The sequence below is a fragment of the Stegostoma tigrinum genome, chromosome 4, assembly GCF_030684315.1.
Source record: "Stegostoma tigrinum isolate sSteTig4 chromosome 4, sSteTig4.hap1, whole genome shotgun sequence".
Classification (NCBI taxonomy): Eukaryota; Metazoa; Chordata; class Chondrichthyes; order Orectolobiformes; family Stegostomatidae; genus Stegostoma; species Stegostoma tigrinum.
Genome location: NC_081357.1, coordinates 52,522,861 through 52,547,251, shown reverse-complemented (window position 1 = coordinate 52,547,251; position 24,391 = coordinate 52,522,861). Strand labels below are relative to the sequence as shown.

At 39.6% G+C, this 24,391-nt stretch overlaps 1 protein-coding gene across 1 annotated transcript in view; it reads left to right on the top strand.

Moving 5' to 3' along the window:
• Positions 1 to 2,744: 2,744 nt before the first annotated feature.
• The window catches only part of ufl1 (UFM1-specific ligase 1), a 42,477-nt gene continuing 20,830 nt past the window's right edge, over positions 2,745 to 24,391 (top strand). The window contains exons 1-8 of the mRNA XM_048530912.2: positions 2,745 to 2,902; positions 7,805 to 7,950; positions 8,687 to 8,715; positions 10,150 to 10,247; positions 13,913 to 14,027; positions 16,060 to 16,190; positions 18,825 to 18,883; positions 21,718 to 21,864. Of these exons, the coding sequence (XP_048386869.1) occupies positions 2,826 to 2,902; positions 7,805 to 7,950; positions 8,687 to 8,715; positions 10,150 to 10,247; positions 13,913 to 14,027; positions 16,060 to 16,190; positions 18,825 to 18,883; positions 21,718 to 21,864 (802 nt within the window). The 5' untranslated portion in view covers positions 2,745 to 2,825. The remainder of the gene's footprint in view (positions 2,903 to 7,804; positions 7,951 to 8,686; positions 8,716 to 10,149; positions 10,248 to 13,912; positions 14,028 to 16,059; positions 16,191 to 18,824; positions 18,884 to 21,717; positions 21,865 to 24,391) is intronic.

The window sequence follows — 24,391 nt, the reverse complement described above, 5'->3', positions numbered from 1 at the left end:
TTTAACAATTCACTTGACAAACAAATACCAAAAACAATCAAAAATGAGACAGTGCTAGAGACAAAACAAATGGCTGGAATAACGAGTGGGTATCAGAATTGCATGACGAGAGTCTAACCAAAGTAACTTGCACCACCTCTAGCATCATCATATTTTTGATTATTTGTAATTATCTCTCTGCCTTAATTAATTAGTTCATAGGACAACTCATCACTTGTTATTTAGCGATTGACACTTTATCCACACCGTTTGACAATCTTGATCACCTGCAAAGACTTGCTATTCAGCCTTTCGACACTCTACACACTATTTGTACTTATCTGTTGACGTTCTTAATTACCTGGAATCATCTTGCCATTATCTCTCCGCCTATATATTCTATCCCTGTGCGTCAACCTCCAATTCACCTGATGAAGAAGTGGTGCGCAGACAGCTTGTGATTTTAAATAAACCTGTTGGGCTATAATCTGGTGTTGTGTGACTTCTGACTTTGTCTACTTTTGCCAAAGATAAATGGCACTGGGCAGGCCTTGTAGAATTGTGGAATTGCTTCCTAGTCAACATACAAGGTGGCCTTGGATCCTTTGATAGTCCCTAGACCTTCTTGGAAAACTTCCAGGTACTTAATTAGGACTTTTCTTATGCAGGCATTTTCTAATTGAAAAACATTGAGCCAATCTAGTTGAATCTTTCTCAAACAATTTCACCCCACCAAGCTTGGTGTTGAGCCTTTTACGATAATCACTGGTAACTGAACAAGCTGCTTTATTTAAACAGTTGTATCCCGAATCTGTAGAGGTACCCTGCTACAGATTCTCAGTCAACTGAGGTCTTATGCAAACTTAAGGGTTAGAGTCCAAAGCGAATTTTGTTACAGATTGGGTCTGCAATCACTGAGATGACCACATCAATATCGATCTCCATTACACCCTAGCAATCATTTAACCAGATGTTTATTTTAATTGGTTCCAATGTGGATGTTGCTAAGCAATTTAACTGCTCCAAACAATATGTAGGTGGACTTCCCAGGGTATGCAATCTCCTGCTGGCCGACCGATGAGTTCTCTTTCTCAATTTAGGTCTAGCAGGTCTCTTTTGCCGTTTCAAGTCTGCATTTCAGCAGCAATGGCTTGCGAGCCGAGAATCTGAAGAAAACTTCAACCGTTTATTCAGGCTTTGCTTTGTTTTCTAATCTGCTCTTGGCAGACCTAGAGTCCCTCTGATCAAGCTATGCTCTGAGTGATGCTATGCAATTTCCTTCTCTCAACTGATGTTCTCCAAGCTCAGTTGGACTTGCAAGGGAGTCCACTCCCATTGGAATACCCTACAACTACTGGACCATTTGCTGCATTTTCCAATGATAAAGCCAGTTGTACTGCCTGTTTGAAATCCAATTGGCCTTCAGCTAGCAGGCACTTTTGCACGGTTATGTCATTAATCACAGCTTCCAAATGGTCTCTCAGCATGTCTTAAGAGTTAACCTAAAGTCACATCCGTCTGCCAGTTGTCTTAACCTCGTCAAAAATTCCAGTACGGATTCTCCTGGCTCTCAAATTGCCAAATAAAACTGATAGCATCTCAGAATTAGATGAGGCCTAGGTCGTAATATTCCTTAACTCAATCTGTCAACTCTTGAAAGGTTTTAGTATCTGTGACTCAGGAAAAGTTAGGTTCATTATAACCAAAAAAGCTGCAGGTCCACAAGCTGTCAGGAGAATCACTTGTTTCTTTTCATCTGCTCCAATGTCATTTGCCTGGGAAAATATTGCATTCTTTTAGAGCCAGTCTTAAATGGCAGGATTAAACAAGACAAGCTTCACAAATAACGCCTGAAGCGGGAAAAGCTTACCCCCAACTCAAAAATGACTGTTGCAAGTGAATTTCTTCAGGAGGTTACTCTTGTCGTCATTGATATAATTTGTCAGACGTTGGTATCCCATCACTAAGTCACCCTTTATTTACATGTGGAGAGTCCTTGACCCTCATCCAGCTCCCTCAGAGCCAACTCTCAGAGTAAACAGGATGTCTGATGCTCCTGTTCTTATCTGTCAGCCAGGGCTCCCTGATTATACCAGGTTAACAACCCCAATTGGAGAACTCATGGTCTATGAGGTCCATCTGTCTGATCATGTTACAATCACTACAGTAGGAGCGCCCAAAACTGGAAAGCATAGATTTCAGGTGAGAGGGGTAATATTTAAAAAGGAGGCGTACTTTCTCCTGCAGAGGGTGGTGCACATATGGAACGAGGGACTGGAGGAAGTGGTGGTGGGCATGATTCCAACATTTAAAAGGCATCAACGGGTATGTGAATAGGAATGATTTAGAGGGAGGTGAGTCAAATACTGGCAAATGGGAGTGGTTCAGATTGGGATGTCTGGTAGGTATCGACGAGATGGACTGAAGGAGATAGTAGGAATTGCAAATGCTGGAGAGTCTGAGATAACAAGCTGTAGAGCTGGATGAACACAGCAGGCCAAGCAGCATCAGAGGAAGAAGGGTCTAAGCCCGAAACATCAGCTTTCCGGCTCCTCTTATGCTGCTGGGCCTGCTCTGTTCATCCAGCTCTACACCTTGTTATCTTGGACTGAACGATCTGTTTCAGTGCTGTAAGACTGTTGTCAGTTCCCCAAACGCCCCGCCCCACCCCACCCACCTGTCAATTACCCACACCGCTACCTGTCAATCATCTCCAGTCGCTCCGCCCATGGACCGTGTGGATGAACCAATCGGGGGCCGCGAGAACGCTGTGATGACGTATCCCTTGACGCGGTGGCGCGCTGCTGGAACCGAACGTCACGAGTCGGGGGCGCGCGGCCTGTATCATGGCTGCGGACTGGGACGAGATCCGGCGGCTGGCAGCAGACTTCCAGAGAGCGCAGTTCGCGAGCACCGTGCAGAGGTACACGGCTGTGTGCGGCTTGTCACTGGCACTGCTACCCTGGCCGCTGCTCAGCCCCACCACAGGCCTCTTTCCTCCCTAGCCCTTAACTGCAGGCTCCTGTACAGTGCTCCCCTTTACCTGAAGGCCTCTCTCTGTCACCAGTTGAGGAGATGGGAGGCTGTTTTCTTTTACTGAACTTTTGTGTGGTTTTCATGGTTACGACGCGCTGCCTGAGAGATGTCCCTCTGCTAGTTCTACCATCTCAGTTCATACAGCCAGTTTTAAGTTCATTGAGCAATGTGGAAAGTTCAACACGACCGCAAAACTTAACAGTGAGCCTAAATTGGCTTGATGGAGGGCACAGGGTGTTTTAAATTGTAACTGTTTTTCGCAAACCCTGCAAAATTAGGCAAAAATGTAAACGTTAGAACCGAATAAATTAATTTGGAGCTTATGTCTCACCATATGTTTGGAGATGTCAGCTGGAGAAGTTCAAATTTCTCGGATACATAATAACAATTTGTGTTCATGAGGAAAGTCTTTGGCTGTTTAGAAGGTGCCGAAAAATTTCACAAGTATACTATAACAGAAAATATGACATGACAATATGAAAAATCTGACCAGATAACCAAGTACCTGATCGAAGGTTTTGTGCAGTGCTCGAAAGGAGCCATTGAGGTGCACTTTCCTAGATCTTAGCGTCCCTGCAGCTGAGGGTATAAAAGTGAAAATCAAGGTGCTCATGATCTGTGCTCTGGAACACAATTGTTTTGTGTGGCTGGTGAAGATTGAAGGGGTAGGAAGCAGTGAAATCATGGAGGGATTTAGCATCAAAATGCTGCTGATCCAGTAACCAGTTAGTTGAAGCAAACACAGGAGTGACCGATTAATGAGACTTGATGAAATTTAGTGTGGTTAAGGTTACAGGCAGCAAAGTTTCAGCTCAAGCTGATGAAGGATAGAAGTTTGGAGATCAACCAGGCCTGCATATGCCGCAAATATGGAAGGAATCAATGAAATGGATGAAAGTTTCAGCAGCAGATGAGCAGAGGTAGTGATGTGTTGGGAGACAGAAGGGAAAGAATCAGACAAACATGTAGAACTGAACTAGGCAATGTTAGGTATGATGCAGGTATATTATCATAGAGGTCTACAGCATATAGAAAGGCCCTTTAGTGCACCAACTCTACTAGTCAAAAACAGCCTCCTATATATTCATGTGAATTCACATTAAGGTCAGAAATAATACTGAGATTGTGAACAGTTTGGTTCAACTTCTGAGAAGGATGAAGTTGGTGGTCAGTGAACAGAGCTTGTCACTGATATATGGTATTAGCCTATTAGTGTTTCAACTGGAGGAAATTTGAACCTATTCAGTACTGATGTTGATCAAAATAAAAGCCAAAAGAACTGCGGATGCTATAAATCAGGAACAAAAACAAAGTTGCTGGAAAAACTCAGCCGGTCTGGCAGCATCTGTAAAGGGAAAAAAAAAAGTTTTCGTTTCGGGTCCAGTGACCCTTCCTCAGAACTGATCATGCTGTCTGTGAATTTAATGATGATGAAATAGTTAGAAGCGCTGATGCTGAGGTCACAGTGGATGTCGTTAGTGTACATGTTGAAGCCACGAGGTTTATATTACTTTTGACAATTGATGGCAAGCTCATTCAAATTTGCAATTTTCTACCTTTACCTTTGGGAACTGGAATATGTCTTAATCTGAATTATAAAGGAAATCAAACTTAGTACGTTAGACCTGTGACATGGAATTTCATCCACGGTTGCAATTGAGAAGTTAGATTCAAACATGCCTCTTGCTGGTACTGTTTTTGTCAATATCAAGTTAGGCACAGGTCTCTTCCCTATCTCATTAGACTGTATCAAAATTTAAAATATAAATTAATCAGATTAAGCAGTTGAGTATGAAGGAAAGCACCAAATCTACACCGTATTTTTAAATTATTTGTAAAAAGTCACGTTTCAATTACTTTAACTGTTATTCGTGTAGAACATGAACCAAGAATTTCTTTTATTTTGGTGTTTTTTTTATCCCATGTCGCATAATAACTTTAGTCAACAAAAGTATAGTAATTTCAGATGTAAAACTTAACAGTTAGCTTAACACTTAACAGCCATTTGTGGAAGAATGTGGAAGTATTCACTAACTAGAATCCTGAAACGACAGTCTCAAACTTACAGGCTGTGTTCCTTAAATCTAAATATATCTCTAGACGTGGAGTCCATTAAAAACAGTCAGTTCTCTTGAATCCTTAAACTTTGATCAAATCACCCTTTGACCTTCAAATTTCCATTGTACACAATCCTAGTTTGCATAATTTGCCTTCTGTAACTGAATCCTTGGAGTCCAGATATCATTCCAGTAATTCTACATCACAATCCATCCAAAGTCAGTGTTTATCCGAAGGTGTATTGCCTAGTTGTCATCTAGCCAGACCTTTGCATAGATGAAACACAACTTTGACCTGCTTCTGTTCTGGTCCCTTTGTATGCTGCTGTAATTTTATGCTTTGTTTTATACAATTTACAGTCCCGTTTAGCTTTATGCCTTTTACAAACTTCAATATATAGCCTTATGTCTTGTCACCTAAGTAATTTGAATGTAATATAGTTAAGGTGCCAACATGGAATCGATGTGGGACACCATTAGACGTATCCTGCTAATTTGACCTCCTGTTCACTACCTGTGCTGTCTGTATGTTGCCCCGCAGCCACTTTCATTACATGGTCAATAAACTGTCATCAGTTTTTCTTGTCATTTGGGGATGTGGACTTCACTGACTGGGCCAGCAATTTCTGCTAATCCCTAGTTCCCTTGAGAAGGTGCTGGTGAGCTGCCTTCTTGTACCACTACAGGGGTATTTATTGTGCACCCATCATACTGTTAGGGTGACAGTTTCAGGTTACTAACCCAGCGATCGTGAAGTAGTGATATACTTCCAGCTTAGGATGGTGAGTAGCTCAGAGGGGAACTTGCAGGTGGTGGCGTTCGCATGCGTCTTTTGCCCTGTTATAGCTGATAGGCGCTCATAGGTTTGGATGGTGCTATTTGAGAAGCCTTGGTAAGTTTCAACTGTGCATCTTGTGGATGGTATCAACTGCTGCAACTGAGTATCAGTGGTGAAGCGAGTAAGTGTTTTGGATATAATGCTGTTTCAAGCAGGCTGTAAGAATTGAGTTACTTACTGCTGGATTCCTAGCGTCTGACCTGATCTTGTAAGCATAGATTTATATAGCTAGTTCTTTTTCTGGGCAGTGGTAAGCCCATGAAGTTGATAACGGAGGATTCAGTGATTGTAGTCTATTGAATGTCGAAGAGATATGGTCAGTGTCTGAAACTGTAGCATGATTGTTATTTACCACTTGTCAGCCCATGTCTGAATATTGCCTGGGGTCTTGCTTCATTTGGTTTGCTAAAGTATCTGAGTTGCAAATGATGCTGAGCAACTTCTGACCTTATGGAGGGAACATCATTGATGAAACTGCTGAAGATGGTTGGATCTACCCAGAGGAATTCTTGAAGCTCTTGTGATGGGGAGGCAGTGTCCTATGTCAGGAAGCCCATTTCCATGTGCCATCTGCTTCAGATGTGTGTAATAACCACTGTGAGTAGATTGGTTAGAAAATATGTACCCTGAGCAACACCTGGAGCTGAGATGACTGACTTCCAAAACCATCACCATCTTCCTTTTGAGTTAGAATCTCTCCATTGGCTGGAGTCATACCTGTCAATTCCCAATTACGTGATCTTCAACTTCAGCCAATAATCTCTTATAAGGGACTTTATTCAATGTCATCTGGAAGCTCATGTAAATAACATGCAATGAAATATCTTCCCCGTTACTTTGTTCTTCTCTTCAAAACTTGATTCAGGTTCATCAGATGTAACTTGTCCTTTATAAATTTACGCCAGTGCTCTCCATATAGCTGAAAATTTTCCTGATGTACAGACACACTATGCTGTATCAAAGATTTGAGTAAATTCCTGACAGTGGATGTTCAGCTAACTAGCCTAGTGTTTTGCAGTTTAATTTATCTTTGTCTTAAGTACCAGAGTTCCATGTTTAGTTTCCAGTCTGAAGGAACAGGTCTTGAATCGAGTGAATTTTGCATGATTGCAGTTAGGGTATCTGCAGTGTTCTAATCTGCTTATTTAAAAACCCTTGGATGAAAATTATCTGCTTTTGAGGATGTCTCAACTGTTAACGTGTTTCGGGCATTGGATTTGGGAAAACATTTCAACATTTAATCATGAGACTTAAGACACAAATCCATTCAAAGAAACAAGAAATAAAGTCTGGTGTTGGTAGTCATATGCATGTTGAGTTGAATTATTTCAAGAATTACGCTCTGTAATGCTGCTCCTGAAAGTTTGATCTCATTTGCCTATGCTGCCAGGAGCCATAATTGAAGCATGCTCACGTTAAAGAATTAAGCACAAGGCCAGTTTTCTGGGCAGCGATCCACGCAAAATGAGTATTTGGTGATAAGACACTAAAAGTTGAGGATGAGTTGTGAAAACTGTGCAGACGTGCTATAGCAAGACCTATTGTCAAAATTACACAAGCTTCTAAGACATGTAATTGATTTCCTTCCAGGTTGCACCTCTGGGAATGTAAGTGTGGAGGAAAATTCCTACAGTCTTCTGAAATAGTAACCAAACTTTATGAAGTATCATGTAATTTTATGGGACTACAGATGGATGTCTTTAAGAATATCTTTGTTAAATTATAGAAGTAGTTGTGGAACGTTTAATGCTCATTTCAAGGCTTATAACCATAGCCCCATTTATTTGTTGTAGATTCGAAAACATTTTCTTAGAAACTCATGTACATTGTTTGGACTCTGGAGTACGTAGCTACTCCTTATTCTTGTGCTTCAAATTTTATTTAATCTGTGCAGGCTGTCTGAACGAAACTGTGTTGAAATCGTTGCAAAATTGATAGCAGAGAAGCAGCTTGATGTGGTACATACGTTGGATGGTAAGGAGTATATCACTCCTGCTCAAATTGCCAGAGAGATGCAGGATGAGCTTTACGTTAATGGAGGTGAGTATTTCAAGTTGCGCACAAACTGATAAATATGTCTTCAGCTGAATTATGGAGAGCTTCTATAAGATCAATATCAAGTTAAATGTGAAAACCACTGTTGGCTAGTAGTGATAGATATCAGCTGGAAATAAAGCCTGGATAAATATCGGAACAAAAGTTACATTTTTTTTCGGCCAAGAGCGATATTTTCAGCCTTAAGCATGTTGGCCATCAATAACACAAATGTGAATCTAGGAATCTGAAAGCACTTACACTCATCAGTGATCAGCACATTCAGCATCTATATTATCAAATGCATTGCACAGGCTCTGTTTGATTGAAAACGCCTCCATCACTATGTAATTAAAGGGAATTTTGTCTGAAAAAGAAGCTGTATTTTTCTGTGGTTGTGTAAGTAGGTGGTGCCTTGAAAGGAATGTCTTCAAGTATGTTCAATGGTGAAGGTGTCCCATCTTGCCTTATAATAATTCCATGTTTCAAACCATGTTTTTAAATAAGGGATTTCCAGTGTATTGTGCTTCTATTTGTCCCATTTCAACATATGATTTTTCAGTTAATGCATTATTATCTTCTTTCAAGGTACATGGTAGGATAAAGAGCAATAGGGCAGATTTCAAAAGTTTTGTTTGGGTAAAATTTTATTTTATAAAACAGTGGGACAAGGGTAATCTTGTAGCTCTTCGTTTTACAACAATTATTAACACCCAATATAAGTATTTTCTTTATTTTTCAGGTAGGATAAATATAGTAGATCTGCAGCATGTGAGTATGTTTAATATTAAATTTTAGATATATATTGAATATTTAGTTTTACTCTGTTCAAGGTTACAAACATTCATATAATGTTAAGAATACAGTCCTTGTGAGGCTGATTATTGATAGTTGAAATATTGCTGGCATACTGTCAGTCTTGCAACCTGTTTGAGCATATTATAACACCCTTCCATAGAGCAGGTAGGACTTCAGCATATATGTTTTAGGTCTGGGGAAGGCTGTTGCTTCCTGGTCATCAACTTGTTGTTACTTTACAGACATTTTTAATCAACTTGTATAGAGATGTTATCACACTCTTCTGAAGCAGGTTGGACCTGAACCCAGGCCTCCTGGTTCAGAAGTAGGGATGCTGCCACTCCACTACAAGCACCCCAACCAGAACATTTATGCTTAAAAGTTTAAAATGAATTGAAGACAAATAACCTTAAGTATTTGAAGAAAAAAAAGGGGGACGACTCATTATGTCCTATGTAACAGCACCAGTTCTAGCAGGTTTGTAAAACTTGCCATACATCTTGAAGTTATGATTGATTCAGTCTCTGCGATTTTATTTTCTCCTCTATTCTAAATTAATAACTCAATGTCAGCCCAGACACTTGTGTGACTGAAAAATGTAACGTTTGTACAGATGAGTTAGTTGTAAAAGTTTTTCAATTCCTTACCCTATCCCCAGCTAGTTTTCCAGGTTACAAGAAATAACATGATCAGTGCCACATCAGGTAAAGCATCCTGTTGGAGGCAAACTAACTTCAACTCTGCTACAACTGCCTTTTTAGGATGAGAGTTTGAAATACCCTCTTATGAGTAAACATTCCTCCTTATTTTTGTTTTAAATAGGCAACTGCTGATTTTTCTTTTTAAAACAGTCATCCTAGATCTAGATTCTCCCACAAAAGGGAACATCCTTTGTACATCTATCCCGTCGAGACCTTCAGAATCTTGTATGTTTCAGTCATCACATCATATTGTTCTTAATTCCAGTGCATACAAGTCTAAATTAAGCAACATTTCCTAGTAAGACAATCCACCAATTCCATGTATTTAGTCTAGTAAACCTTCTCTGAACTGTTTCCAATGCACTTACATCCTTTCCGAAGTAAGATGACAAATACCGTACACAGCATTCCAGATGTGGTCATGCTAATGTCCTGTGTAACGGAAGCATAATCTACTACTTTTATATTGATTTTCCCTCACAAATTATAACATTCTATCAGCTTTCTAATTACTTGCTGTACCTGTTTAATAGCCTTTTGTGGTTCATGCACAAGGCCACCCAGATTGTTCAGCAATATCTCACCATTATGTTGTTTTTATCATGTTATACGTGCAAATACATGTAAACACTTTTAACATTCAAAAGATGTATTTATGCCCAAATATGCACTAATTTCTGCAATCTAAATCTGAAACTTTTTTTAGATTCTTAATGTGGATCTAACTCACATTGAAAGCAAAGCAAGTGACATTGCTAAATCAGACAGCAGCATCCAATTCATTTTGGGCCAGCTAATCGATGAGTAAGTATTGTTTACCAGAGGTTATCAATGTTCAACAATCTATTTTTGTGAGAGAGAGCAAGCTAATGTTTCAAGTCTAGATCACTTTTCACCCGAGCTGATGTGAGATGTGGAGGGGATAGTATTAATGCTACAATTGGTGAAGAGGTGGTGGAATGTACAGTGCTGGGGGAAAAAAGATGTTGATGGTTTGGATTAAGTGTTTGGAATGTGAGAATGGCAGAACCAAGGTGTGTTTAACTGCCAGACTTGAAAGAACGGAAAGTCACGCAGTCATGAGGGAAGGGGAGAGAGAACATGGTGACGGAGAGTGTAACAGGTAAAGCTTAAAATAAAAAGGAAGGAATGAGAGTTAGTTTACAATTTGAAATGTTGAATTCATTATTAAGTCCAGAAGGTTGTAAGGGCCCAGTCTGAAGATGAGATGTTGTTCTTACAGTTCGAGCTGTGATTCACTGGAGCACTACAGCATTGCCAAGGACATACGTGAGCAGGGCACTGTGTTAAAACAACTGGCTATGGGGAAGCCTGAGTCATGTTTGTGTACAGACCAGAGGTGATCTGCAAAGTGGCCATCCAGTCTGCGTTTGGTTTCTCCAGTGTAGAGTAGGCCACATTGGGTCAGCAAATGCATTACACAAGACTGAAGAAAGTACAGGTGAAATGCTGTTTCACCTGGAAAGACTGTTTAGGGCCTTCGGTGGTTAGTGGAAAGGAGGTGAAAGGACAAATGTTGCGCCTTCCACGGTTACATATGAAGGTACTGTGGGAAGTGAGATGGTGTTTGTGGTCGATGAACAGACAAGGGTCAATGGAGTGATCCCTGTGAACTGCAGACAGATGGAGTGAGGGAAAGATGTGTTTAGTGGTGGCATTCTGCTGGGGCCATCTGAAATGGCAGAGAATGGTCCTTTGATTACAGTGGCAGGTGGGATGTAAAGTGAGGACAATGGAGACCTGATCACACTGTTGTGTGTGATGGGAAGAGGCCAGGGCAGACGCATGGTTGATAAGTTGGATGCATTTGAGAGCTCTGTCAGCCACAGTGGGTGGAATACTGCAGTATGGAAGAAGGGAGCCTCATCAGTAACGCTTTTTTGGAGTGTAGCATCATCCAAACAGATATGATGTAGGCGAAGGAACTGGGAGAATGGGATGGAGTCCTTACGTGACATGGCATGTGAAGAGTAGTAGTGAAGGTAGCTATGGGAGTCAGTGGCTTTGTAGTGGATGGCAGTGGACAGTTTATTCCCTGAAATGGAGACAGGTGTCAAGGAAAGGAAGTGTCAGAAATGGACAAAGTGAAAATTACCGAAGGATGGAAGTTGGAAGCAAATTGAACAAATGTTTCAAGGTCCTAGCAGGAGCACGAAATGACACCAACGCAGTTGCCGATATTCCAAAGAAAGGGTTGTGGGAGGGGGCCAGTGTAGGACTGGAACAAGGATTGTTCCACATACTGCATAAAAAGGCAGTCATAACTGGGTCCCATGTGAGTACCATAGTCACTCCTTTGACTTGGTAGCAGTGAGATGAATTAAAGGAGAAATTGTTCAGTGAGAGAACAAGTTCAGCCAAGCGAAGGAGTGTGGTGGTGGATTGGGGATTGTTCAGGCTTTTGGCCGAGGAAGAAGCTGAGTGCTCTCAGATTCCTCTGGTGAGGAATGGAGGTATGGAGAAGTTTGACATCCGTAGTGAACAGGAGGCAGTTAGGGCCAGGGAACTGGAACTTGTAAGTATGATGAAAGGCACCAGAGGAATTGTAGATATAGATCTGGATTAGTGGAAAGAGGATGGAGTCAAGATAGGCTCAGTTTGGAGCCACAGAAGAAACCTAAATTTAGATAGGATACCCTTTGTTGTCCAGTACTTCCCAGGAACAGAGAAACTATGCCATGTTCTTCACAGCCTTCAATGACATTATCACTGACAATGACAACCTCACCAAGATCTTCCTTACGGCCCCATTTGCCTTCAAAACAACTGTCAAACCTTAAGCAGACCATTGTTCACAGCTGACTACCCAGCCTTCAGGACAACATCAACCGCAACACCACAATTCTGCAAAACGTGTCAGGTCATATACATGAATACTACCAACACCTTCCACCACATGCATGGCAGATTCTCTTGTGACTCGGCCAACATAAAACTGTTCGTTATCTCCGGGCAGTGACTTGAAAGAAATTCTGGGATTTGCATATTAATACTTTCTAAATGATTGAAGATTTAACTGCCAACTTAAGCTTGTTCAATACATTCGCATCTGTTCGATGACCCTTTGATCTGTTGCTTATAAATGCTGTGTCTGATGCCACATCTCTCAATGACACCTGAAGAAGGAGCGAGACTCCGAAAGCTTATGCCTTCAAATAAATTGATTGGACTATAACCTAGTGTCGTGTGAGCTCTTACCTTAACCAGAGATTGTGATGGAGCATGAGAATTGAGACTGCATCAGAGGCTTTGTCGGCTGGTTCAAAGACAATGGCTTCAGCCTTTTCCATGTTCGCTTTATTGAGAGTGCAGTTTGGGCAAGCTATGAAGCAGATAGACAGTTTGCTGTTGCTTGCTTATCAGCATTAAAAGCTAAAATAATCTCAATAGATTTTCTCTTCTCTGTTTTACTTTAATAACTTTAAATGTTGTGAACAAACAGCTTTGAGAAAAGCTGGCGGTGAAAACTTTTCATGCTGCATTCATTGTGACTCAGTTGCAAGAACTAGACTTGGAAAAAGAGATATCAGTTGTACAGCATGCAAAGAGAATGATGATTGTTGGGCTGTTTTTGGCATGGAGATAGTATATGAACAGTTATTCATTGTTCTTCAACCATGCAGGGTGATTCTAATTGGTCGTGAAGCTAACATAGGGGTGTAGCAGGCAGTATTCACAACTCTTTTGTTTTTACTCCATGATAAAGTTGCAATAGATGCACAAATTTCTTCTGTCTGCGTAAAATGAGGTCTGCTCGAAACATCAGCTTTCCGGCTCCTCTGCTGCTTGGTCTGCTGTGTTCATCCAGCTCTACACCTTATTATCTCCTCTGCATTAATACGTGTAGCTACTGGAAAAGTATTGCACTGCGAGCTGGATTGATAATCTTAAATTGATTCCCAGCATAGTTCTTAGCACCGTCTATATTATTTAATGAATATGCTTAATAGCAGAATCACATTAAATGGTGGACCTATGGTTATGAGGCTTGCAAGTGCAAGTTGGTTGGAAATACCCAGTACATAGCCTGTTGTGAACAATTGAAAGGATAAGTTATCTGATACAATCTGCCAGTATTTAGCACATATGGCCTCTATACTGGCAAACACGACCAACTTCTTGCTGCATTTCCGTACCAAGCTGGCTATCCAATCAACACCATCTTCTCATTTTGTATAAATTTGATACCGCTTTTTCAAGTCTGCTTCTTGTGTTCTAGCCTTGATGTGTGCAAGAAGAAAAGATTTGATTTCTTGTCTCCTTTTCACATTTCAACTCTGTCATTCTTTTGAACGTTTTGACTTCACAACATGGCATTCTTGTAAATTCTTAACAATCCCAGAAATCTGTACTTGTTCAAAATGTCTGCTTATCTGCAGTCAAATGAATATTTTAAGTAAATAGATTGACGTATGAAGACAACGGTAAATTTGCTTTCACTCAACCAGAACCTACCTGGACCAAATGGCTGAAGAAGTAAATGACCGACTACAAGAAGCTGGGCAGGTGACGATAGCAGAGCTGTGTAAATTGTATGACCTTCCAGCTGACTTTTTAACAGAGGTGAGTACATATTTTCCACTGCAATTAAGATACTTGCGGCAGTTGATTTATAGTATTAAGGAACTGAATCAAGTTCTGACAATTTCTAGTGATTTTTTTTAAACGTTCTCTAGGTTTTCGAAATAATAAAACCAAGACTACGTTAGTAATTCCAACAGGAACAGAAGTCTTAATGAGTTGTAAAATAATTAATTCTGCCATTGAGTGGGAAACATGCATTATCATTATCTGTTGCTTTAAGGGCAATGAATGACTATAAGTTGACACCGCATGAGTAGTTACAGGTCTTTAAATCTGGAAATTCCAATAAATCTATGGCTGTTATGATTAACGAGATTAAGCCTAATATGTAAGATAACAAGGTGTAGAGCTGGATGAACACAGCAGGTCAATCAGCCTCGGAGGAGCAGGAAAGCTGACGTTTTAGACCTAGACCCTTCTTCAGAAAATTTTTGGATTTTCGCAGAATTTGTAATTATAGCGATGGCAAAAATCAGCAAATAACCTGTCAGACGCTTGTGATCTTAGCTGCTGTTATGACTGGACAAGCCAGATCCCAGACTGAAATCTGCTTGTCAGATCATGTTTTGTGTTGTCTTGGTATTAACACTGTTGTCTCCTACTGAAGTGTAAGAACATAATGCTGCAGATTTCGCTTCAGCAATAACAGAGTTTATCAACAGTAGAAACAAAGATAAAATATGATAAGCCAAACTATCCTCTAATAAATTCAGAGACTTTAAAACATGGTAAAGGTGTAATTGCAAATATCCTAAAGCAGTCTTTTCTAAATCGGAAAGAACAAACAACAGCTTTTCTTTAGTATCCTGGAATGCATCTTATGTAGTGTCCAAAAACACCACTCAAACTGTACTCGCACCTGAGTCTCAGTCTTTAATATCTCAGTAGGTTTATGTCACTTATGCCTAATAAACTGGACATATTGATAGCTGCTTCCTTGACCTATTATACACTTGAACTCTGTTTTCAGTAATGTCTTCAGGGTTGTATCCCAACATTTCTGCTTCGAGACTAATACTAATACTAATGAAATCTCTTCATTTTAGAGAATTAAATCTGTCATATCTGCTTGGTTGGGTCTTTGCTGTGGGTCTGGAGTCACATAATGTGGTTGACTGTTAACGCTGGCTTAGCTAACTATGCCCAGATCACATGAATACAAATTTTAAGAAAAGGTCTAGTTTGACTGCATTCCCATCTCAGGAGCATTCGACTAAAAAAACTATCTTTATGCAAGGACTTCACAGATCAGCTCAAAACAACAGAAAAATCTCTCATTTCCCCTCTCCCCCTCTCTCCTTCTCTCGCATTTTCTCGTGCTCTCGCGCTCTCTCTCTCTCTTTTTCTCTTTCTCTCTCTTATGCAGGAACTATATTGTTCCTGCATAACTTGCACCTCTGATTCTCTTTATGGATTTTGCTGTCCTAAATGTGAATTTTCCAACCACTTCAAAGTATCAAAAGAACTTAATATTCCCTTCTTCTGAGAGGACCCTAATGGACTGTCAGGTAGTGAAAGTCCACACAGTACAAAAGGAAAACACTCCAGAATAATAGCTAGAACAAATCATACAAATAAAGGAAGCCAGCAAGTAAGTTGTACCTGACAGAAAAATAGAAATTGGTAGGAAAAAAAAACAAAATATGAAGAACAATCATTTGCAAAAAGAAAAGATAGGAGCAAAACAGGTGATGGATGAAAGTAAAACTAGGCCCAGGAGTAAACTGATTGATGAGACTGGAGCTGAGAGGGAGAGAGAGATTGTGAGGGAAGAGACACAAAATCTCAAGTCCAAGCAGAGCCATCAGTGACAAACAGCATTGGGTGTGTGACCATGTGCCAAAGTCAGAGACACAGTCATGTTAGCTTTAGGAGTAATAGAACTTAATCTTCAGTTGTCTTTCAGGAAAGCAACAAACTGTTCACGTTATAGTATTCCTGACCTTGTGAAAAATTGTCTCTGTGTACCCTTAGTATTTGCATATTGGTATTTTTGTATCTAAATTTAAAGGCATTATCAGACCGTCTGGGCAGAATTATAAATGGACAGATGGATACCTATGATCGCGGAGTCATCTTTACTGATGCTTTTGTTGCCCAGCATAAAGCACGGATTCGTGGACTTTTCAGTGCAATAACCAGGTATGATTCATCACATCATACTCTCTTCTGTTTTGAGAAGTGAATGAATTAGTGTTCAGATTAACCCTGCAACAAGACTACAACACAAAAAGTAATAAAGATGACAGGCCTATTCTAATTATTATTAGGCATGGATCAGTTTACTAAAACACATTTTACGAATGCAGTCTCACCTTATACTTCCCCCTAATGTAAATACCAGAAAGTAACTTTTGTTGTCCTAAGAATGTCCTCTCTTTTAAATAGATGACTACCAATTTTACATCTGTCATTTTGTATTATCAGTTCAGGATGAGTTCTAAGGTGTCAGTGAAATTGGAGAAGTGTATAATGTTAAGTTTATTTTGTACAGATTATGTGTTGGAGGGAATTCCTATGGCTACTTCTATTGTTCTGGTGAATTAGTACTAAAAGGAATGCCCCTGTCTGCAAGGAACAAAGAACAGTTCAGTCTTTTCAGCCTTATTACACTATCAGTTAGATTTTTAGCAATCTCTTTAACATTTTACACCAACTACACTGTAGAGAAATATCGTATTCACTATGGAGAAGAATATAGGTGCGGACTTAAAGAGGACAGCAGTGATACACTTGAACAGATTAAAATTGAGGAGTGATGGATTTACCAGACGTGAAAGTGAATATAATCTAGGCTCCGATAAAATGCAACTAGGGCTGCCGTGGGAGGCAAGGAAGGAGATTAAAGGCATTCTAATAGTAATTTTCAAATCCTTTCTGACGACAGGACAGATGCTACAGAACTGGCAGGCAGCTAATATGGTACTACTATTCAAGAAGGGTGGTAGGAAACCACAGGCAAGGGAGTCTAACATCGTGGTAGTGAAACTATTGGGGAAAACATTAAGGGATGTAATTAATCTCCACTTGGAAAGGCATATATTGATCATGAATAGTCAGCATGGCTTTGCCAGGAGCAATCATGTCTAACAAACGTGACTAACTTTTTTAAGCAGTTGGCTCACTGTATAGTTGGGGTTAGTGCACTTGATGCAATCAATATGGACTTCAGTCAGGCTTTTGACAAGATTTTACATGGCTGATTGGTTCAGAAGCTAAGAGTACATGGGATCCAGAGCATTTTGGAAAATTTGGATCCTAAATTGGTTTACTCGCAGAAAGCAGAGGACAATTATCAAGGGTGTTTTTGTCACTGAAAGCCTTTGTCCAATGACATACCGCAAGATTTGGTGCCAGTCCCCATTTGCTTGTTATGTACATATAATGATCTGGCCATAAATGTAGGAGGTTTGAATAGTTATAAGGAAATTTGTGGTTGATAAATGGTAAGGAGAAATGCCTTCAAACATAGGACAATGTGGATAGACTGGCTGGATGGGCAGAATTTAGTTCTGAAAAATCAGAGTACATTTTTTGGGAGGATTAACAAGATAAAAGAGCACACATAGAATAATAGGACCCTGGAGAATGCAGATGATTAGACAGACTTTGGTCCTTGATCCTTAAAAGCAGCAGAGCTTTAGATAAGATGGTTAAGAAAGCACACTGGATATTTGCCATTATTAGTCAAGGCCTTGAGTACATGGAGACTATTATGGAACTCTCTATAATGTTACTTAGGTCACGGCTAGATTATTGTGCAATTCTTGTCACTACATTGTAGGATATGATTCAATTAGTGAGGTTACAAAGGAGACTCACGAGGATGTTACCTGGATAGTCAGGGATAATGGGAACTGCAGATGCTGAAGAATCCGAGATAACAAAGTGTGGAGCTGGATGAGCACAGCAGGCCAAGCAGCATCTTAGCACAAAAGCTGGCGTTCCGGGCCTAGACCCTTCATCAGAAAAGGGGGATGGGGAGAGGATTCTGAAATAAATAGGGAGAGAGTGTGAGGCAGACCGAAGATGGGTAGAGGAGAAGATAGGTGGAGAGGAGAGTATAGGCAGGGAGGGGATAGGTCTGTCCGGGGAGTACGGACAGGTCAAGGGGGCGGGATGAGGTTAGTAGGTAGGAAATGGAGGTGCGGTTTGAGGAGGGGATAGATGAGAGCAAGAACAGGTTAGGATAGTCAGGGGATGTTTCTCTTTGAGAAGGAAATGATAAGAAGGATCTGATTGAGGTATACAAAGTTCTGAGGAGGGAAGGTAGCGAGTAACGTTTTACTTTAGAAATGTGATCAAATTAATAGATAGAAAATTTCTAATGTAAGGAGCAGGAGGTTTAGAGGGGGGTTTGAGGATCTTTTAATCAGCCATGCGTGATGCAGATTGACTCTGGCCTCTACACAAAGCTAGCAAGCTGGTCCATGAAATCCTATCTAGGGAACAGATGCAAGCACGTATGCTGTATACCATTCTTCTTCTTTCTCGGTAACTTTCTTCCCTTGAAACTCAAAAGGGCACTTAGTGAGGTGTTGCTGCTGCAAGGCTATTTTGGTGCAATGTTTTCTAATTATCTAATCAGATAATGGATTGATTACTGTAAATTTGGGTATGATAAGTGTCTTGATTTGGCAAGCCGCGATAGTTTATTAATCGTGAGTTTTTGGGGATGAATTTGTTAAGCATGAGCCAGAGGGGTCGGTGTGTTTGAGTTCTGTACTTGAAATGTAGTCAATTTTAAAATGGGTTTTAATGTTTTTTTGTCAACAGGCCAACACCAATAAACTCTTTGATAACTCAGTATAAAATTCAGGAACACCTTCTTTACTGTAAGTTTGCAATGGAATTTCACTGTTCTTGAGAACAAGAATTAGTATTTAAATACAGTTTACTTATTTCTGTGTTGAGCAGCCTTTGAAGCAGGAGGGCTGGCGGTACTGTTCAGTTGAGAACATTGCACTCAAGTATAATAGTCTATTGAACAAGAAATCCTACTGGAATCATTTTATTGTCAGGTCAAACCACATCACAAGATGGGAAACTTGGTTTGTTGTGTTTTTTATTACTTAAATGAAGCAGGGATGATATTTTTGTTTTATTATTTGTCCAGATTCTTTGGTTTGACTGCAATAAATTACAGGCCACTTGAGTCTGAGAAATCTTTGAACCATCTCCCAGGATGAGTACTGCACACAAACCTGATTTTGGATTTGGCACTGAACACAGATGGTAACAAAAGAATAATTTCCTTGTGGCACATAAAGAGATACTCCTGAAACTAAAGCCTTGAAGCATGTGCATTTGATTTGTGCGTGTTTCGCTCTCTTCCAGTATAGCCGCCCTTTTTCTCAAACCTAAATTTGTTGCCCTCATTTTTAGAAACCTTACAACCTCACTGTAGTCTTAACTGTACCATGCTCCTCCACCAAATGTCTTGTAATGTCTGTGAAGCTGCCTACGTTTGGTTCACTTTTGCCTGTTCAATCGTAGAGCATCTTCACTTACATTTTGATGCCAAAACCTTGAATGTTGCCTTGGCCCCATCTTTGCTTCCCTGTACTTATTCGCTTATTCTCGCATTCTTTCTCTGTCTCTCCCGCCCTCGCAATCATCATTAAAGTTCTTACCTGTTCCATTCAGCTGAACATCTGATTTCATATGTCTTGACCGTAAAGGCTGTCTATTTCCACACTCATAATGTAGCTTGCTACTACTCCTAACTCAACCCGGCTATTTTTGAAAACTTCATCTATTCCTTTATCATCTGCAGGCTCAGTTCTTGTCAAAAGAAAACAACAGTCTTCAACTGTGAAAATCTGAAAATTAAAACAGAAAGTGATGGAGTGGTTCTGATGAAGGGTCATTAATCAAAAACATTAACTCTTTTTTTTCCTAAATGATACCTTAATTACGGAATATCCCCTATATTCTGTCTATTTGAATAGGGTGGGGCTTCCTAGCTGACCCCTTATCCACCATTCTGTTTACCCCAATATTATGTGATCCCTCTGGTCTTCACTGGCTATACTTTATCCCAAATTAAGATTCTTATTTGAATGTTTAAATCTTTTCTTGGCCTCTCCTTTTCATTTTTCAATATGCAATTCTCTACAATCGAACAATATCTCTGGAGTATTAATATGCCACCTTGCTATTTGGCTGTAGATTCAGAATTTTCCAGCTTCACCCCTTCACCTTCCCTGTACTCCTTCATGGTTTTTCATTCCATAGCCCATGACCTCCTGATCCTTCTGTCCTTGAAAAATTCTTTATTATGTCTTGGGATACTTCCTTTAACCCTCATTCCACCCTTAGTTCAGTGCCTTCAGCTATGTCCATTCCTTAGAATTCCCTTTGAAATCCCTTCACTTAACCTTTAATACCCCTGTAAAACTCAACATCTCTCCTTCTTAATATCACCTTTTTGTTTTAGTGCAGCATTCATGTATTTCTGATTGTGGCTCTTGGGAGAACCTTGGTATCTTTTCCTACATTAGTAAGCATGATAATCATACGCAAAAATTATTCTTATTAGAGTAAATTCTTGATTTTTGATAGATTGAAGAGAACAAGAAAGATTTTATTTGCCATAGACAATTGAAACTCTGCAGTACCTAGTTTTCTCAATAGATGGAGCTAGTATCTGCTAGAAACCTAGATGCCCATAAAAATGTACAAAATAATACTGGAATAGCTGTTTTGGTCCCTCATGCCAGCTAGTGGTTCAGTAAAATAATGGCTGATTTGATTATGGCCTCAAATCCACTTTCTCACCAACCAATCAGCACTAGTTGCTTCAAGAATATTGTTCCTTACTTTGTCTCTAATTATTCCCTCTTCTGTGATTTTTGAAGTTTTAATATTTTGTTACATGTTTATCAGGTTCAGTAGGACCAGTGATGAAATGCTGAGTGCCTATTGCTCTGATGTTTACCAACTGTGGTTTGTCAGATACTGACACTTCTTTAAAACAATGGACAAGCATAGGATTAGACCAAAATCAGTGTGATTCCAACCAAACAGCTTACCACTTGATGTGATGCAGTGATTACAGCTCATTATGATTTTTATTTGTGTAAATTAGACAAGTCAGTGCCAAAGCATGTTTTTGATGCTCTGTGCCCAGTATTTCGGACGAGAGTCACTAATATAAAATAATGCTTGGGGGATCCATTCCCCGGATCTTTGTCACTGGAACTGTTAAGCAGCCTTTCAATGGTGCAACATGTTCCTTTTGTTCTAATGAATGGCAATGCTGGAACAGCCAATCTCTAACATTCTAGCCCCTGGTAGATTGGTGATCAGAACAAAACAATTTCCTTTGATATCAAAAGGAAGAGGTGGCAGGGCTGCAGGTAAGGACAGAAAGCAGGTCTGCCTGGTAATGGCCTTCCACGGGAATTTCCACTGGCCCTTTTGGATGGAGTCTCTGGTTGTTCACTTATGCCTGAGATCTCATAGGCACAGAGCCAGGTTCAAACATGTTAAGGGGAATTCCCCATCCCAGTTTTCATGGGCAGTCTTCCTGGAGGGCAGTGGCAAATCATTTCATAGTTAACCAAAATACTTTTTGATAAAGATATTCAATTTTAGTGTTGAAATCCTAAAGTTTTTGAACTATTCTGACAATCACCAACTGCCTGAATTATTGTTTACTTTGTAGCTTTTCTTGAAGAATTTATAAGCAGTGGCCGTTTGAATGGAGCTGTGATGGGTGGCCGACAGGATAAGGCTGTTTATATTCCTGACATCTATTCAAGAACACAAAATAACTGGGTGGATTCGTTTTTCAAACAAAATGGCTATTTAGGTAAATTTTTAACATTATTAAAATATATTGTTGAAGTCGAAACCTGAAGTTTCGGGTTGTCATTTTATGATGTAATGTAGATCAGCACGTTCAGACCAACTTGTACGACAGGTTCAGATTGACCAGTGCTCAGACTGGTGTAGATCCGCAATAGAAGTTGGAACATGCATTACATGCTTTTATGGATTCAAATATAAATCTGCCAAGAGTAGTTTGCAGTATTACGTTGTATATTTGAGTTCTGAGGGTCACCAGACCTGAAATGTTAACTCTGATTTTTTTCTTCACTGATGCTGCCAGACCAGCTGAGCTTTTCCAGCAAATTCTGTTTTTTGTTCCAGATTTATAGCATCCGCAGTCAGTTCTTTTAGTTTTTAATTTCCAGTATTACTTTGGCTGAGGCAGTTATCATGCCGATGTTTCACCCTGATCTATTCCTAAGCAGTCTATTTTGTTTAATGATTTGCATCAATTTTGCTGGAAATATAAAATTATTTATGTTCATCTTGACCTTTTATTTGGTTATTGTTTTAAATTAAAACTTAGGCATGTCGTACTGTGTTTTTTCTTTGTTTTCGTTCTATTTTTCACAAAATAAAGGAATTGAATGTAAAGTAAAAAGTGTAAAGTAATTGAAAGTTCAGAATTCTAACAGAAAATCTGAAACACAATACCATTAGTTTAAAGTAACAAAATTTACCGGTTTCACTGACCTATATCTTTTCTGCATTCTCTACTTGGTCTATATAATTAGAGGCCTTGTACCTGGTATAAAGTGTAGCCTTAAAAAGGGATGTCCCGAAAGACAATGGGTAGCCAACAGAAAACTGAAGTGTAGAGTGTTTTCCTTAGTATTAGCAAAAACAGACATCACAGAGCAAACCAATCAACATTCATTTGAGAATTTTTTCTCTTTTTCTCTCTTTATTTAGGTCTGTGTTTAAATACTGAAATGAGATTGCACAAAATTCTCTAATGTTCCAATGCAGAAAGACAGATGATCGAGCCAGTTTTCAGTGAGGTCGTTGCAAAATGCTGTTGTCAATCTAAAATAATGCATCAGTTAATCGCTGAGCCATGGAATTATAGAATATGAAAAGACAGTAGTAGTTTGGGTCATCAGGTGTGTTTTTTTTCTTTGCTTGAATTGCCTGACCAGATACAAGAGCAGGAAAAAAAACTAGTCATCAAGACAGTACTGAGTACAGTATCAAGAAGCCCTAGCAAAACAAAGTCAATAGGAATGAAAGGGAAAATTCTTTGGTTGGAGCACAAAGGGAGATGGTATGGGTTGTTCGAAGACAGTCATCTCAGCCTGAAGGATATCTCGATAAGGGTTCCTCAACATAGTGGCCACGACACAACTATCTTTAGTTGCCTCATCAATGATCTTTTCTCCATAATTAGATCAGAAGAGAGGATTTCACCGATGATTTCACAATGTTCAGCACCATTCATAATGACTCTGGTACTGAAGCCTTCCGTGTCCAAATGTATCAAGACCTGGGTACTATCTAGTCTTAATTAAATCTGAAATAGAAAAGCCAAAGCGCTGGAGAAAATCAACAGGTCTGGCAGCATCTGTGGAGCAAGAAACAAAGTTAACATTTTGACTCCAGAGAGACTGTGCCTCAGAGGCCTTTGCCAGGCTTGGACTGATAGTGGCATGTAATTTACGTGCCACACAACTGATGGGCAATGACCATCTCCAACAAGAGAGAATGTAACCATCACTACCTTGACATCTCATGGCATCACCATCACTGAATCCCTCACTGTGCACACCCTGGGTTTCACCTTGACCTGGAACTGAACTGAACTAGGTGTAGAAATACTGTTTGCAAGAGCAGATTAGAGGCTAGGAAACCTCCATGAGTAACCAGTTTTCTGCTTCCTCAAATCCTGTCCACCATGACTTTTGTAGATTCATGTAGCATTCTGTCACCCAGAATTTTCTTAAAGATCTACCCAAAACATCTTCAGAAATTTGGTGAAAACCCTATATATGCCATGTTTTGATGCAGATTGGGAACAGCTTGAAGAAATTTTCTGCTGTATGATTATACCTAAATTTTGATTCTTTAAATTTTGTTTTTCTGATTACTTGGACTCCTTCTCATTTTGTTTCTATTACTGCCTGCTATTTTAGTGCTTGAGCTGAAAAAATGTAATTTTGAGCATGCATTGGTGAGAAAGAAATCATTATCCTAGTAGGATTTCATTTTGTAAAATTTGACTCACTTCACATTTCATTTTGTTTTTGGCAAAAGAAGTAGAAAAGAACTATTCCAGATTATAGAATGAAAACAAAATTAACTAGATGAAATCCTGCTGGCTAAGTTTATATTCATTCTACGACCCAGCACATAGGATGCAGATCCTTGACAAATAAAATCATATTTATCATCTGACCTATTGGAATTTTTAGATCCAACCTGTTGTTAATTCCTTCACATGCTTATCCTGCATGCTTCTGTGCTCCGATGAGCTTTACTGACCTATATATTTCAAGAATTATACTTCTGAG